This window comes from Melitaea cinxia, chromosome 21 (assembly GCF_905220565.1).
Source record: "Melitaea cinxia chromosome 21, ilMelCinx1.1, whole genome shotgun sequence".
Classification (NCBI taxonomy): domain Eukaryota; kingdom Metazoa; phylum Arthropoda; class Insecta; order Lepidoptera; family Nymphalidae; genus Melitaea; species Melitaea cinxia.
Window position 1 is genome coordinate 12,280,044 of NC_059414.1, and position 16,232 is coordinate 12,296,275.

Consider the following 16,232-nt stretch of genomic DNA (forward strand, 5'->3'; position numbering starts at 1 on the left):
GTAAGGATAGATTAAGATTTTCGAAGAGCACATTCGGTTATTGGCCGTGAAATAAAAACAAAAACCGTATATCTAACGGAAAAATCCAGAAAAGAAAAACCTCATACACAAAAAATACACCACGATCTTATTATCGCAAAAAATAAATAAATAAAGAATGCCTTTAAAAATTGTGCTTTGATTTTTTATAGATAATATCAAAGCACTTTTGTTTATTTCATATCTTAACAAATGTAACACATAAGCTTCTAACTTCTCAAATTCCTATATTCCAAAAGTCAAAAAATATTATCAGAATTTTCAAGAAACACAATTTTAGTATTGTAAACTCTGATGCCAATGAAATCGTGCTCTTCGTATTTAAAAAAATAAAAAAAAACAATTGTCTTCGTATATTCTTCGGAAAATTGTATTGTCCATACGGGTCAACCGATGTTAGTTTTGTAAAAAAATCGAGTCACTCTAAACGAAATTATCTTCCAATGACATCAATTTGTTATTTATAAACAAATTGAAAATTAAATTATTATTATTCCTTATAGCAATAAGATGCAAAAACACTTTTCACACATACATTATTAAAAAAGAATTTTAGTTTTTTTTTTATCTGGGCCCAAAAAATAAAAATAAAATTGTTGTTACCTATGTGTGGGCCTAGCTTAGTAAAATTAAAAACACAGAGTATAAATTGAAAAATATATAATGACTATATTCTTGCCACGTTTTGTATTAAATATAATACACTTTTTTATATTTATATAATATTGACTCTCACTTATAAATCAATTTAAATTGTAAATAAATAATTAGGTTAGATGCTTTAATGATTATGTATTATTGATTGATTATTCTTAATTATTTAATTGAAAATATAGTTAAGATGAAGATAAGGAGACAGTCTCTGTATTTATTTTAGTATAGCATAATTATGTAATTAAAAGAAAATCAAATAAATTTTTTCATGCCACTGATATTTTTGTATTTTTTAGTTCACACAGTTGTGCTTTTAAATCTTTTCCATAGTTAATAAAAGACAAAAAATATATATATATTCAGCCGACAATTTTTATTTCAAGTATTATAGTTATGTATCCTATTATACTGGTATTGTTTTATTAAAAAAGTTTAATTGTTTTAATAAATAAATTGTCATACTATTTTCCAAACAACGCCACCTATCGTAAATGTTAGGCAACTCTTAGCAACTTAAGCGAAGTAAAATTGTATAGAAACTTGACTATACTTTAATACCCTAAGTAAGAAATTGTAACTAGATGGCGTTAAACGTGTTACAAAACAACTTTTACTTAGTTCTACAGTTTAAATAAATAAAAACCGCCACGTGTGTTCCGCCGATGCGCCTATGTGGCGGGGTCGCGGGGAAACTGTAGCATGCTTCCGCAAATTCCTACAGTTAAACGGTTTATCTCAAACCAGTTTTTTAGGTATGAACTAAACTGCTACGTACTGAAAATAAAAGTAAGTGTATTCACGGTGGCTGTCTAGTGATCTACAAGAAGATAAACGACTAGAACAGTTTCAGTTGCCTTAATCTACACTAATATTATAAAGACAAAGTCTTCAGAGTGATCGCAAAAGTCAAAAAATATACATCTTCTAATGGATGAAGCGTTGTTATTATTATTCTGTTTTTTTGCAGAATAATTAAGGTAGGTAGGTAAGGTAAGGTAGGCTAGAGATTGTCTGGGAGAGCTTTTTGCGATAAGACCGCCTTTTGTACATGTCTATATTTTCTTTCTTTCGATGCAATTTTTTTTCTCTGATAGTGTACACGAATTTCGAATCCTTTGATAAAAAAATGTCTTTTAAAACGAACTTGTTTTTGTCCAAGTAAAAAGAGGAACGGGGAAAGGGCTTAAATTTCCACGATATAAACAAATCGGAAGCTTCGATTCTTTTAATAAATCACCCCGGTCCGTAAAAGGCTTCAAGGCAGTAATTTGATGGCCTCTTCAAATTAGCCCTTCAGGCGTTTGAACAACAAGGGATTGAATAAAAGCGAAAGCGCCTTTCAATGGTAGCAAAAAAACAAAACATTAAGGATGGCACAGAACAAAACATTAGACAATATAATTATGTAGCCGTCTATATTCATTTTATTAAAATATACAAACAATAGGTACTTGTAGTAGTTGTCTTCATTCAATATCTAAATTTAATATCATAACAATTTATTTTCCAAAGTATGATCGAGCATTTCCTTATTTTCTTAGGAATAAAATCAAACTTTTATTTCTTTTTATTTTTATTTCTTTTTTGTATTTGTAGTTAAAAGTACGTAAAAGTTTCAAATGCAAGACGGTAATCTGTTTACTTTAAACAAGCGTACGGCTCATCTGATGATAAGCGTTTACCCTTGCTTATAGACGCCTGAAACACAAGAAGCAGCAAGCGCGTTAGTTATCCTAACCCCAATCCCCCCAGAAGCTCGTCACCCTACTAACCACGGAAACACACCGCTGCAAAGAATTAGTGTATTGTTAGTGCTCTTCTGTAAGATCGAGGTACTTCCCCAGTCAGGCTAAAATTGAGCAGAATATTTCCTGCTAAGCTAAGACTATCTATTAAGGATAACTCTTTAATTAAAATATATTATTATCTTAATTGTTTTGAGTATCAAAAGAAGGTTTTAAGTCATTTAATATAAAATATATCCATTTATATTTTTATCATCTAGGAGGTTATATAATAATTAATATGTAATAAATATATAATAAAATATATAATAAGGCGGACAACTTCGTCGCTTATGAACCGATTTTGATCATTCTTTTTTTTTGTTGAAAAGGAGATATCCCAAGTGTGGTACCATGATAAGGAAACCAGTATCTAATGGTGGAATCCAGAGAAATTGAGGGGAACCCTCGAAAATCATAGTGAAGACTAGTGCGTATATTAATTTTTTTTTTTCGTCTATTTACGTTGTATTACTTGTCGATGTAATTGAAGTCGGTTTTTTTTTTTCGTTTGCGAGCAAACACAATTATGTTATAATACTTTTATTGAAAACTGTTTTTAACCTCCGACTCAAAAAGAGGGGTATTATAAGTTTGACGTGTCTGTCTGTCTGTGGCTCTGTAGCTCGCGAATGGATGAAGCGATTTCAATTTAGTTTTTTGTTTGGATGAAAGGTGAGTTACAGGCGAGTGTTTTTAGATATGTTTGATGAAAATCGGTTGAATCGTTTAAAAGTTGTGGGGGGTGAAAGTGGGTAAGAATAACCGGATGTCTGCAAATATAATCTAGTGGGGTCTTAAATGAAAACGCATCACGTGCACATTACGAAATAATGTGTTCAATGAAAATCGGTTGAGCCCTGAAAAAAACTCTGGGGGTAAAAGTGGGGAAAATACCCAATATCTGCAAATATATGTAGTGGGGAGTAACAAAATCTACATTAAAATAAATGTTCCTATAAAAAACTACTACTACTACTACTGTATTGTGTGGTTACGGTACTAAAGAATATAGCCACCCCCTCTCTTCCCGTGGGTGTCGTAAGAGGCGACTAAGGGATAACACAGTTCCGCTACCACCTTGAAACTTAAAAAGCCGCCCGGTGGCGGGATAACCATCCAACTGCTGGTTTTTAAATACACAGGCCGAAGACGGGCAGCAGCGTCTTCGGTGCGACAAAGCCAGTACTGCGGTCACCAACCCGCTTGCCCAGCGTGGTGACTATGGGCAAAACACATGAGTTCACGTTATTTTTGGCGTAAACTTGTGGAGGCCTATGTCCAGCAATGGACTGTATAGGCTGTAATGATGATAAAAAGTATAAAATAAAAATCAAAATAAAAATTAAAAAAACCCGAAACAATAACCTGAGTTGCCTTTAAAAAGTAAAAAATAATTAAAGAAACTCAATCTTAAAGTACCTAAGTATGTACGAGTATTAATAATTCTAAAAAAATACATCGTGTTGGGGGACCGCTCCAAACCTAACAATTCAATGACAAATAGTCTGAGCTAACCTAACTAAGCAACATAGATGAATTAAAAAAATAAAATTAATAAAGAAAACTTATATAATTACTTCAAAATATTGCGTTTCGGATACGACCGTTAACGACGTCTGCCCAAATAATAAGGCTGGGGTAAAAGACTTAGGTAGCCATGTGATACTAATGAAAAAATAAACAGTAGGTAATAAAAAAGTAGGAACGGTCCCCAACGCAATGTATTTTTTTTAGAATTATTAATACTCGTACATACTTAGGTACTTTAAGACTGAGTTTCTTTAATTATTTTTTACTCTTTAAAGGCAACTCAGGTTATTGTGTCAGGGATTTTTTTAATTTTAAATTTAATTTTTAGTACTAGAAAAATAAAGTAAACGTTATACGAAAATAACTTTAAGATTGAAAAAGTTACAGAAACTTATATGAAAAAAAAAACAATTAAAAATAATTTGCATATCGAATTTGCAACAAAGCGTAATACTAAAATATAAGTACGTAATCGATGTGAAATTAATAATCGAAACAAAAGAATGTTTTAACTTTTACTATCGAAAAAAGTAAGAGTCGATATTTCTAAAACTGTTTCGAAGAATACAGTTTAAATTCCAAAGAAATTTTATTAAAAAATTTGTTGTCTAAGCGAATTTCTTACCACCATATTTTTTTGCTACTATATTATTTTTTTACAACGGACGTACAACAAAAAAGGAATTATCCAAATTGGTGCGACTTGCGTATTGCGTAATTCCGACTCCTGACCCCGGGTTCACATCCTAATGGGGCCATTTAATGTAAGGTATTTGCTAAGCATTTTTTTTAATGAATGAATACTTAAATAAATATCGTCTTATTCATATCTCTAACTAAATTTTAACAATGTAATGCTTCATCCACATTAAGGTCCGATTGATGTAGATATAGTCACCCCCTATCTTCCCGTGGGTGTCGTAAGAGGCGACTAAGGGATAACACAGTTCCACTACCACCTTGGAACTTAAAAAGTTGACCGATGGCGGGATAACCATCCAACAGCTGGCTTTGAAATACACAGGCCGAAGACGGGCAGCAGCGTCTTCGGTGCGACAAAACCAGCCCTGCGGTCACCAACCCACCTGCCCAGCGTGGTGACTAGGGGCAACACACATGAGTTCACGCCATTTTTGGCGCGAAATTGTTGAAGCCTATGTCCAGCAATGAACTGCGATAGACTGAAGTGATGATGATGAGTGATGATGTACATACTTTATACTTTTTGCTTTCACCCAGACTTGAGATGGAGTCGAACTTGAAATGTAGCAGAAAGCAGGGAGTCTGAGTCATTGGACTAGTCAAAAATAAAATATCGTATTCAACTATTAACTTAATGGTTGAATAGTATTAAGTTCAACATTTACTGACACATATAACATAACATAATCTAAGTGGATTATTTCCTTATAAAGAGATTATCTAACAGTTGTAATAATCACATACAAATGTCGCTTGCATTGAGACGTACGCACAAATTAATTGTTTCTATTGTGTATGTGCATAATACTGAGGTTTGGTGTTAGTTTTGTTGTTCAAATGTAGATTATGTGAGAGCGCACGCAAAACCCGTGAAATGTAAGTGTCGGAGCTGTTAATACTACCATATTTAAATAAAATCATTTTTAGCTCAAACTATTGAAAGTTTTATATTTATTTCATCATAACAAGCAAATTAAATTTTATACGTTAATTGTAATTAGTGTGGCAGAAATAAAATAAAGCTTTATTATAAACCTTTATTGAGCCAGGAGGCTTCTGAGATCTTGGAAGGAGCTGGGCTGGCTGAACTAGTCAGCCGTCTTTTCACCCATAACGAACCAACTTTGAGTCTAAATGCGGAACACCGAGCCCACTAAATAAACTTTTAACAATTTTTTATCTCTAAATATTATTAACTACAATATTTTGGTTCCTTTATAAGAACAAGTCTATAATTTATGTCTGTATAATTCGTTCTTAGTATATTAATTTGTTTTAGTTTATCGTCAAATTTAGTAATTTTTTTATGTTATAAGATAATAATTAATATGTTTTTTTTATTTTATTATAGAAAGTAGATGCCAATATTGAAATATTATTCTAAACTTTCTTTGCCATCAAGTCAAAATCAAAATAACTTTATTCAAATAGGCAACACAAACAAAATTAAAATACTAATAAAAAAAAATAAAAAGAGATTATCATTTTTAATTTTTTTTTTTTTCATTTTTTAGTAATTTTATGTGAAGCTCCGCAGTTACTCTTATAAAAATAATATATAAGCTGTATTTTAGTAAAAAATTTGTAATATCTTGTGTGAAATACGGCGTAACTAAGCGCACACATCTTTATCATCTATGTAATCCTGCACATAATAATAAGGTTTATCTATTAATTTATTTTTAATAAAAACTTTATATTTTAAAAACCTGCTAAATTGCAGGTTTCGTAATAAAAACAGAAAATTTATGCACGTACACAAACTTTTGTAAGTTTATGACAGAATAATTCATTATAAAGACATGAGACACAATATCTTATGTTTTATTTTGTAATACTTATTTAAAAAAAAAAACTGAATAAATATTAGTTAATAGGTTAATGCAGCTCTATGTTTGTCTTTCACACTCGGCAGCACGACTGCTATCTCAAACACGCACCGCACTATCTAGCGAACTTTCGAGTGGTACCAACGTCTTATCGATATTAATTGTATTAAATATTTAATATACTTTTAATGTTATTCTTTTAAAAGAAGTGATTTTTTTTTAAATCTTTTGTGAAAATTCCAAAATGTTAATTTCGGAAACGTTATGTTATCTCCTGTTTGCGGTAAGTTGTACTTTTTACTTAAATTATTTTTATTGTTCAATTCAATAAATAAATTTACTTAACAATCGTGTTGATTAAATTAACTTGGTATATTGATTTTATTAAATTAATATAAATATATCAATATAATAACAATTATACGCGATTCATTTGGAAAAGTGGTAATAAAGTTCCGTTAAGTAAAGTTTATAACTAAAGTTTTTTTTTTATTTTTAAATATAATCCTTTCATTAGAAAAAGCAGATCGCATAATTATAATTGACTTTTTAATCGGAATGGTTTTTAATATTGTTTTTAATTAAAAAAAGATACAGTATTCAAAGGCTTACTAGAACTTTGTATAGTAGCCGTATATGTCTGTTACGTATTTAAGAATGGTTTTTATAATATCCAATATTATTTTTAAAATACTAAGCTAAGCTCCTAACCAGCTTGATATTAGGAAGCAACACCTAATCATTAGTGCATTTGATTGTAACCGCGAAACCGTCTTGAACCTGACTTTCTCGATAAGTAAACATTTTAACAGATATCGTGAAATATTAACCTTAAATCTATATTATGTTTATAATAAAGACATGGCTCGGTTAATTTCGGACTGCCATCTTTTTTTTTACATGAATAATTCTGTCCGTTAAGCACACACGTGTGCTTAACGCACGGTGTAGTTCAGTGGACACAACCACAAGCATGGAACCATGCCCAGAACACGACAAACATTTGTATGACCTATAGTCTTATACAAATACTAGCTGACTCCGCAAACGTTGTTTTGCCATATATGTTATTAACTCCCTTAATCCCCCTCCTTATAACTTAGGGGTATGAAAAATAGATATTGTTCGATTCTCAGATCTACCTGATATGCACACAAAATTTCATAAAAATCGCTCCAACCGTTTCGGAAGAGTAGGGTAAACAACATTGTGACACGGGAATTTTATATATAGGATTTGTTATCTGCCGTGATCGTACTCGCGTACCCCACATCAGCCAGTTACCAACGCGTTGTTCCAGCAAACGAAGATTACTTTTTTAAGCATTCTGTCACATAACTAACATCGTTACATGACTTCAAAGCAATTTTACAAATATACATACATATAACTAGACTACAGTACTGTAGTAACGCGTTACATGTATACAGTTAAAAAACTGTATATTAAACAATGCCTGCATGGATTCTCATGTTACAGAAAAGATATTGCATTAGACGCTTAAGTCTTGAGATTAGCACGCTAATACAAACTAATAGGTATTTCCAATGTAGTATAGCTTTGAAATACACAGGCCGAAGACGGGCAGCAGCGCCTTCGCTGCGACAAAGCCAACCCTGCGGTCACCAACCCGCCTGCCCAGCGTGGTGACTATGAGCAAAACACCTCATGACGAAATAAATGTTTTCATTTCATTTCATTTCAATAAATTTTTGAGTAATCTTTGACAATGCGTTTTTAATTGACTATTTTTTGTCTACCTACGCTATACTTGTCGATGTAAGTAATTGAAGTCGGTTTTTTTTTCGAGCAAACACAATTATTAGATGTTCATCTTTCGTACACAGACAAACAAAAAATCTAGTTTGCCCAGTAGTTCTTAGAGGTGTTGAAACGAAATAAAATCGTCAGCTTTCATTAATTTAGATTATAATCATATTGATCTATATTTTTTATATTTTTTTTATAACATGCTGCATTATTTAAGAAAGTGAATTCTACTGTGAACGTCTCAATCAACGATGCGAGTTGCGTGTAGCAATATCTAATTTTAATATGTTATTTTCCGTTTGTATTCCGAGACTTTTTTTAATTTTCTAGATTATTCCGATTTGTTCGAAACCTGGCGGAAATTGTACCGCCATATTGCCATATTTTATTTCGTGACCCATTTCTTTCCCTTAAAAATTCCATTAATTACAAACCTTTTCTAACATTACTTAACACAAAAAAAGATGTATCCTATTTGGTGCAGTCGTCGTGAATGCGTGTTCGTAAATTTCGCCGATTCACTTTTAATTATGAAAAAAATATGATCATCTAGTACAAAATAAGCGTTATAAAATAACAAAAAAAAAATATTTGGCGTGTGCGACTACGATCTAGGAGATAGGTCGTATGTGGTAAGGTAGTCAGTAGAACATCTTATATGTGAGATGTCTGGGGTAGTACCTCGACCTTACAGAAGATCACAGCTAAATAATACTGTTTTCAAGCGGTATTGTGTTCCTGTTGGTGAGTAAGGTGACCAGAGCTCCTAGGGGATTGGGTCGGCAACGCGCTTGTGATGCTTCTGGTGTTGCAGGTGTCTATAAGCTACAGTAATCGCTTACCATCAGGTGAGCCGTACGCTTATTTGCCGACCTAGTGATATAAAAAAAATGTATTACATATATGTCCTCCCATGACAATGGTTGCTGTAAAGAAGATGTTGTTATGCGGCTTATATATTTGGGACAGTTATATCAATCATTTATTCTACCATGAATAATATTATAATAATTGTGTTTGCTCGCAAACGAAAAAAACCGACTTCAATTACATCGACAAGTAATACAACGTAAGTAGACAGAAAAAAAATTAACAATTGCAACAGTCGTCACTACGATTTTAGAGAGTTTCCCTCGATTTATCTGGGATTCCATCATCAGTTCCTGGTTTCCTTATCATGATACCACCCTTTAGATATCTCATTTCCAAAAAAAAAAGAAATATCAAAATCGGTTTATAAACGACGAAGTTATAGTCGAACATATATAAAAAAATATACATATATACGGTCTAATTGAGTAACCTCCTTCTTTTTTGAAGTCGGTTAAAAAGTACTTAACTCATTTGATGTATAAAAAAGTATAATTCAAATTTCTAAACACACTTTAACAATCGATTATTGTATTTGAACGACCTTGAATATATCTGTTATATTACCATTTTTATTTTTATAAAGGATTAAAGGCTATCATCATATAGCGACTCATAGAAACAATGACAAAACGTGTAAATTAATAACTATAACGCTTAATTAAATAGAAACTTCTGATCACGCATAATTACCAAAAAAAGTAGGCACAAATTTAAAATTTGGGCCACATGTCACACTCCGTCACGTACAGACAACAATACGCGGCTATGAAAATAGAAAAATAACTAGGTATCATAACAATTACTTCAACCATGAAATGTGAAAATAAAAATAATTCAGATTTCTAAAATTGTATACGTTTTGTGTTAAATTTAAAATTAGTAATAACCACTGTACGTTTGAAAAAAGTAAAACGATCTTTTATTATTAATGAAGAAAGTTTGACATCCTATGTTAATGTTTTTAACTATTGTAGTATATCCGCTTCGTTGAGCTCAATTTAAAATGAACGACCAGATTACGTTTACATGAATGTTTACGAGAGTCTTACTATTTTCAATTCTATTCTTTTGATATTATTCTTATAAAGTATAAAAAATATATAATGCGATACTACCACTGTTTCGATAGTAGTATTGCACGAATGTTTTTGGACCTTACTCCTAAGAATCGATTTTCATATATGGGTCCCGGTATGAAAAAAATATGAGGCGTAAAATCTACCGAACGAATGACCTCGTTACGTTTTTGTTAACGCCATCTATCGGATCCCTATTCAATTACGATAGAAGGCGTTACGACGTTTTCTAATAATGCCACTCTATTGAGTTTCGATAGATGGCGTTATTTGATTCGTTTATTTACTATTTGATATGGTATTAATCTTTTTCTTTGACTAGTAAGCCTTTTTTGCGCCTATTTAGACAGTCGGTCTGAAGGAGTAAACTCCAGTCGTGTTCGTTACATAGTACTTACGGAATATACAGACAAATAAAAAAATCCTTCTCCAGGTGCAATATCCATGATACAGTTAATAGGAGAAAGAAACGCGCCCTGTATCCGGTCAAGTGAAAACTTCAATCTAGGACAGATCTTAGCCATCTGAGATGAATGATAATACTCTGAGAAACTGATAGTCACAGATCAAGTACCCGCGGTCAGAGATTAATAGATCAAATGAATATACATATATATGCATACTTTTTATAAGAAGTAAAAGTATTCCTTTATTTATGTGGATTGTATTGTATTGGGTTAAGTTGTTTTTTTTTATTTATATCAGTTACTATACTATGGTATATTTTTGATGATTTTAATTTTTTTTTCGTTGTCTTGTTCATACTTATAAGCGTCTGGATGATTGGGATACGTACCTGTCCCAATTTTTCAAAAACTATATAATCAAGTGACATATTTGAAATAAAAGTATAAAGGTTCGAACTTCTCCGGGTCAGCGATTTGAAAATTATTTAAAACTCATAAAATTCCAAATTTGATAGTATCAATATCAGCCGTATTCTATTAGGGCCTTTGACGACGTCGTGTAGTGATCAAGCAATTAACTCTCACAGGTTCGGTTGCCATACCTAAAAAATATTTGCATATTTATTATTTTTGCGTTTGTTTTCGTTTTACTGGAAGAAATGCTCGATCAGTCAACGTCATCAGAACCATTTTAAAACTACTCAAATGTTTTCGCGATATTTATACAAGTTGTTAACACGTTTATTGTCTGAATTTAGCTTCATACAAAAAAAAAATATATCCGCGATGCCAGTTACTGTTTTTTTTTTTATTTTTTTAAAATGTGCACCTATATAAATAAAAAAAGTAAAAAAATGTTGCAAGGCATATAGTATACATATAACTTATATATATACAAGTACATATAAGTTATATACAAGTACCCACACGGAGTCGTCGGCAGAGTGGAAGATTTTTTCCACTGAGGTTTAGAAACGTAACGGATAGACTCTATCTATTTTAACTTTGATTTAATTATGCTGCGATTCCTAGTAACTATCTTTACAAGAAGGATATATATCTACTAGAGACTAGATATTAGTGCAGTAGCGTAGTGGATTAAGCTCTGGCCCTTCTGCTACATGAGAAAATAAGTCTATGTCCAGTAGTGGGATGTTACAGGCTGAATAATCATTCAAGTTAGTTATGGAAAACAATTACGTCTTATTTCGTTCTTTTTTTATGTCACTAGGTCGGCAAACAAACGTACGGCTCACCTGATGGTAAGCGATTACCGTAACTTATAGACGCCTGCAACACCAGAAGAATCGCAAGCGCGTTGCCGACCCAATCCCCAATCCCCCCAGAAGCTCTGGTCACCTTAATCACCAACAGGAACACAATACTGCTTGAAAACAGTATTATTTAGCTGTGGTCTGTAAGTTTGAGGTACTACCCCAGTCGGGCTGCTCCATATTTTTCATTCTTATTATAAATTTTTTTCTTGAAATAATAGAACGTGTATTCTTATAAAACCAGTTATAATTTGTCATATGTCAAATTCGTTTGAAGACAGCAGTCGTAATAGGAATAATGGTGTAATGTCATGTAATCAATTCGCACTTTCCTTCACTTTCGTTAGTGAAAACAACCCAATCATTTTGTAAGACAACAGGTTTGGCGAAACGGATCGTTGGTAATGTGATCATTCTTTAATTCTAGTGTTCTGCTAAATACAACGGGAAAATAATTTCGTAATAGGTATTTTATGGTAGTACACTATAACATTGTTTGAATCGGTACAAGAAAGTAAATTCTATAAAAATAATCGTTATATTAATTCATTTTTAATACAAACGAAGCGTTCGTGTATGCACATCCTACTGGGACCGATGAGTGTGTTGCAATATTAAATTTTATTTATCTATCACTAGGTTTCAGCAATTTAAAGAGTTTATAAAGAATTTGCTGTGCTGTGTGGCTACGGCACCAACGAAAAGCTTCCCGTGGGTGTCGAAAGAAGCGACTAGGGGATAACAAGGTTCCACTACCACCTTGGAACTTAAGAAGCCGACCGATGGCGGGATAACCATCTAACCACACTTGAAACACACAGGCCGAAGACGGGCAGCAGCGTCTTAAGTGCGACAAAGCCAGCCCTGCGGTCACTAACCCGCCTGCCCAGCGTGGTGACTATGAGCAACACAGCAAGTGTTCACGCATTTTTGGCGCGAACTTGTAGAGGCATATGTCCAGCAGTGAATTGCAATAGGCTGGAATGATGATGATGATGATAAAGAATTTGTGTTCCCTTCTTTGTTTTTATATTATATTATCTTTCTATCACGTTTCACCCACAATAAATTATGCATTAAATATATAAACGAAAAAGTTCGCCTTTACGAAGTTCGCCGTTTTAGTTATATACTTGCAATTATAATATGAATATTGCCGAATTAATCTTACGACTACGATTAGCAATTATATGGAAAGTTACATCAGCAACTTAGCATGGGAACGTCACGTAAATAGTCATGACTGGACGCTAACGAATTTCTCTTAATTGTCGTACATTATGGCGATATCAATTTTTGACCAAGAAAGAATATTTTAACAATCATTTATTGTAATAATGGATTTTAATTCTCATAATTAAAGTATTATAATTTTATTATTATGACCAGGTTGTAAAATAATTTTTTAAGTTTAATAAACCCGTTCTAGTGGGTGTTACGTAAAACTATATTTTGTATAGTGGAATATTTATTACATTTTATTGCGATGTTTGGTGTTTATTTATGGTGTTTTTTATTCCAAATACCAGCATAGAATTAATAAGTTACAGTATGTGATTTTTTAGAAACTTGTGGTTACGTAATATGGTGATTAATGCCTGAGAGTGATCCACTTTCTAGTCACCGAAATATGTACCATAGGCACTCCAGTACAGTGTGTGTAAATGGAAATAGACTAATTTAGTAACTTTTGTCATCCTTTAATTGCCAGTGTTGGTTCTCAAACAAAAAAAAACCGTATTCTTTCGAATAAAATGAGAACATCGTCAAAGTGATCGAAGTCGCTTAAAGCTATATATTAAATACGTGAACCAAGAACTTTGTACCATTTTTTACAAAAAGTGCGCGGACGGAGGTGTATGAAATTTCGCACACTTATAGACACAGAAACATACAGAAAAGGTGCGCAGAATACCAATATTTTTTTAAATCAATAAAAAAACATTACACACTCTACCAAGTATTTGGCACACACACACGAATATATTCTCTTTTGTTTATTGGTAAAGTCTGTCGTTAAATTATGGTCGAATTTCGACCACTGGGCGACCACATGTTTATTATGGATAACTAAAAAAAATATTTAACAGATCTTTCTCAAAATTAAATTTCTCAAAAATTTATCAGGTAATACACATTAATAACTCCTCCGTTTTTTGAAGCCTCTAAGAACTTTTACAAATTCCGAGATACTGTGATAATGTGATAGTTTTTAGGCGCATTTGTATAACTATAAAATAAAACCGGTAGAACTTGATGTCAGAATTTTAGAAACTAACAACACAGAGTAAATACTGTGTTATTTTTTATTAGTTTTTTAAATTAGGTAAAAACTCACTTTTTAAATAATATATACATTCTATATTTATATATTTATAATCTTTGACCATAGTAAATAAATCATTTGAAATAATTTAGTACCGATGTAGTGTATTGTTGACTAAAAATATTTTTAAAGGTGTGTGTAAGTTAATTTACATGTCGAGCGCTAAAGAATATTATAAATAACAGTCTTTAAAAGAATAGAAAACAAATTTCTTTTTACTCCATATTCCACCGAGACCTAAGACCCTGGAGGATAGTTAATTACAATAAACGGAGAAAGTTAAAATCAGTTAAATGCAAATATACGTCAAAGAGTGAGAGGAAATTATTGAAATCTTTTTGTATGTAAATAGCAATGACACACATAAGAAATATTTATGTAAATTCGTGAGAGCTCAAACGACACTTATTCAAAATTTTCATAATGTTGTTTTGTTTTATGATGTCACAATAACGGTGTCTTTTTTGTTATTTCAGATCACAATAACCACACCGTACGTGACCGCTGAAGGACACACAAATGAAATATCAGAAAAAAAATCTGATCATCGTTTAACTAAAAGGGATGCTGCAATAATCATCGACAGTTACCCAATAGAACCGATCTACAAACACAGACCCAGAGTTATTTACAGACGAGTATCTAAACAGAGATATAAGAGTCCCAAACCGATATACGGCCCACCCAGACATAAGTACAGAACCAAGCCAAGAAAACCAATTAAGAAGTATAGAGGACCATTGAAACCTGTATTTGGACCGCCAAGTTACAAATGGCGTCCAACCAAACCAAAGTACGGTCCGCCTAAGCCAACTAAGTATAAAAAACTCAAACCAACTTATGGGCCACCTAAAAAAGTACCGCAGGCGTATTATTCACCAGGAACCGCTGGATTCGGAGAGCCTCCAACAGAATTAATGTTCGACTATCATTCAGCCAAACAAAATTTTGCTGAACCACCCACAGATTCATACGGTTCACCTGTAAACGCAGCTGCTCTTAATCCTTATGTCCCGGAGCAATTATCACCACCGACCAGCTTTTCTGACACATCGAGCATAGACAACTTGGAAACGGACTTTGGCCAAGATTTTAGCTCATGGCATAATTTCCAATCTGATAATTTCGACACCAGTGCTGCTTATTCGAAAAAACAACAAACATTTACAAGACCTCAATCTTTCGATTTATCTGATGAAAATTTAGACTGGGATTCCTACCTAAAAAAATATAAAAATGAAGATTTTGTTGAAGAAGATGCATTTGAGAGAAAGAAAAAACCTCATTATACTAGAGAAACACTTAAAAGTAAATTACGAAGATTAAAACCAGTTGAAACGGAATTTGAAGATGAAGTAGTAGTAGGAGGACGTTACGCAGAACCTCCTGCGAGACTTGTGCCAAAACACCGCCAAAGCTATTCAATGCTATCTGACGAAGATGACTTTATACCGTATCAAGGTTTCATCGATCCAGATGTGACTGTTTCAGCGACAAGTTCGCCGTATGTTAATTATAAACACAGCAACATGGCGTTTAGTCCGCAAAACCTAAATGATGCATTTAGTATAGTTGATTAATTTAATATTTAATTAATTTTTAAAATAATTTTTAAGCCAACTTCTATTATTTCAAATTTATTCTGACAGATATTGGTACAAAAGGAATGTAGATCTCAATAGGATCATCTAATATTTTCTTGTTCAGAAGAATTTTCATCTTTAGTCTAAAGACTAATGGTTTAGTGAAAAATGTATTAAAAATTAATTTATAAATACGTCTTGTAAATTAGTTTTATTATTTAATCTAGTTATGTACATTAAATAAAATAAAACTAATTCTTTTTGCATTTATTTTGAAGTGAATACCCAAACTCATACAATTTTCGTCGTTTTGAACGTCTTTGAATTGCTTGCTATAACCAAGCCATTAGGAAAACATATGAACTTTTTATTTTTTAACGTG

The 16,232-nt window shown here is 32.3% G+C and overlaps 1 protein-coding gene across 1 annotated transcript; it reads left to right on the top strand.

Moving 5' to 3' along the window:
• Positions 1-14,621: 14,621 nt before the first annotated feature.
• On the top strand, positions 14,622-15,847 carry LOC123663950. Its single transcript, XM_045598588.1, has 2 exons — positions 14,622-14,645; positions 14,744-15,847. Exons 1-2 carry the CDS (start codon positions 14,622-14,624, stop codon positions 15,845-15,847), a joined length of 1,128 nt encoding a protein of 375 aa, XP_045454544.1.
• Positions 15,848-16,232: the final 385 nt, after the last annotated feature.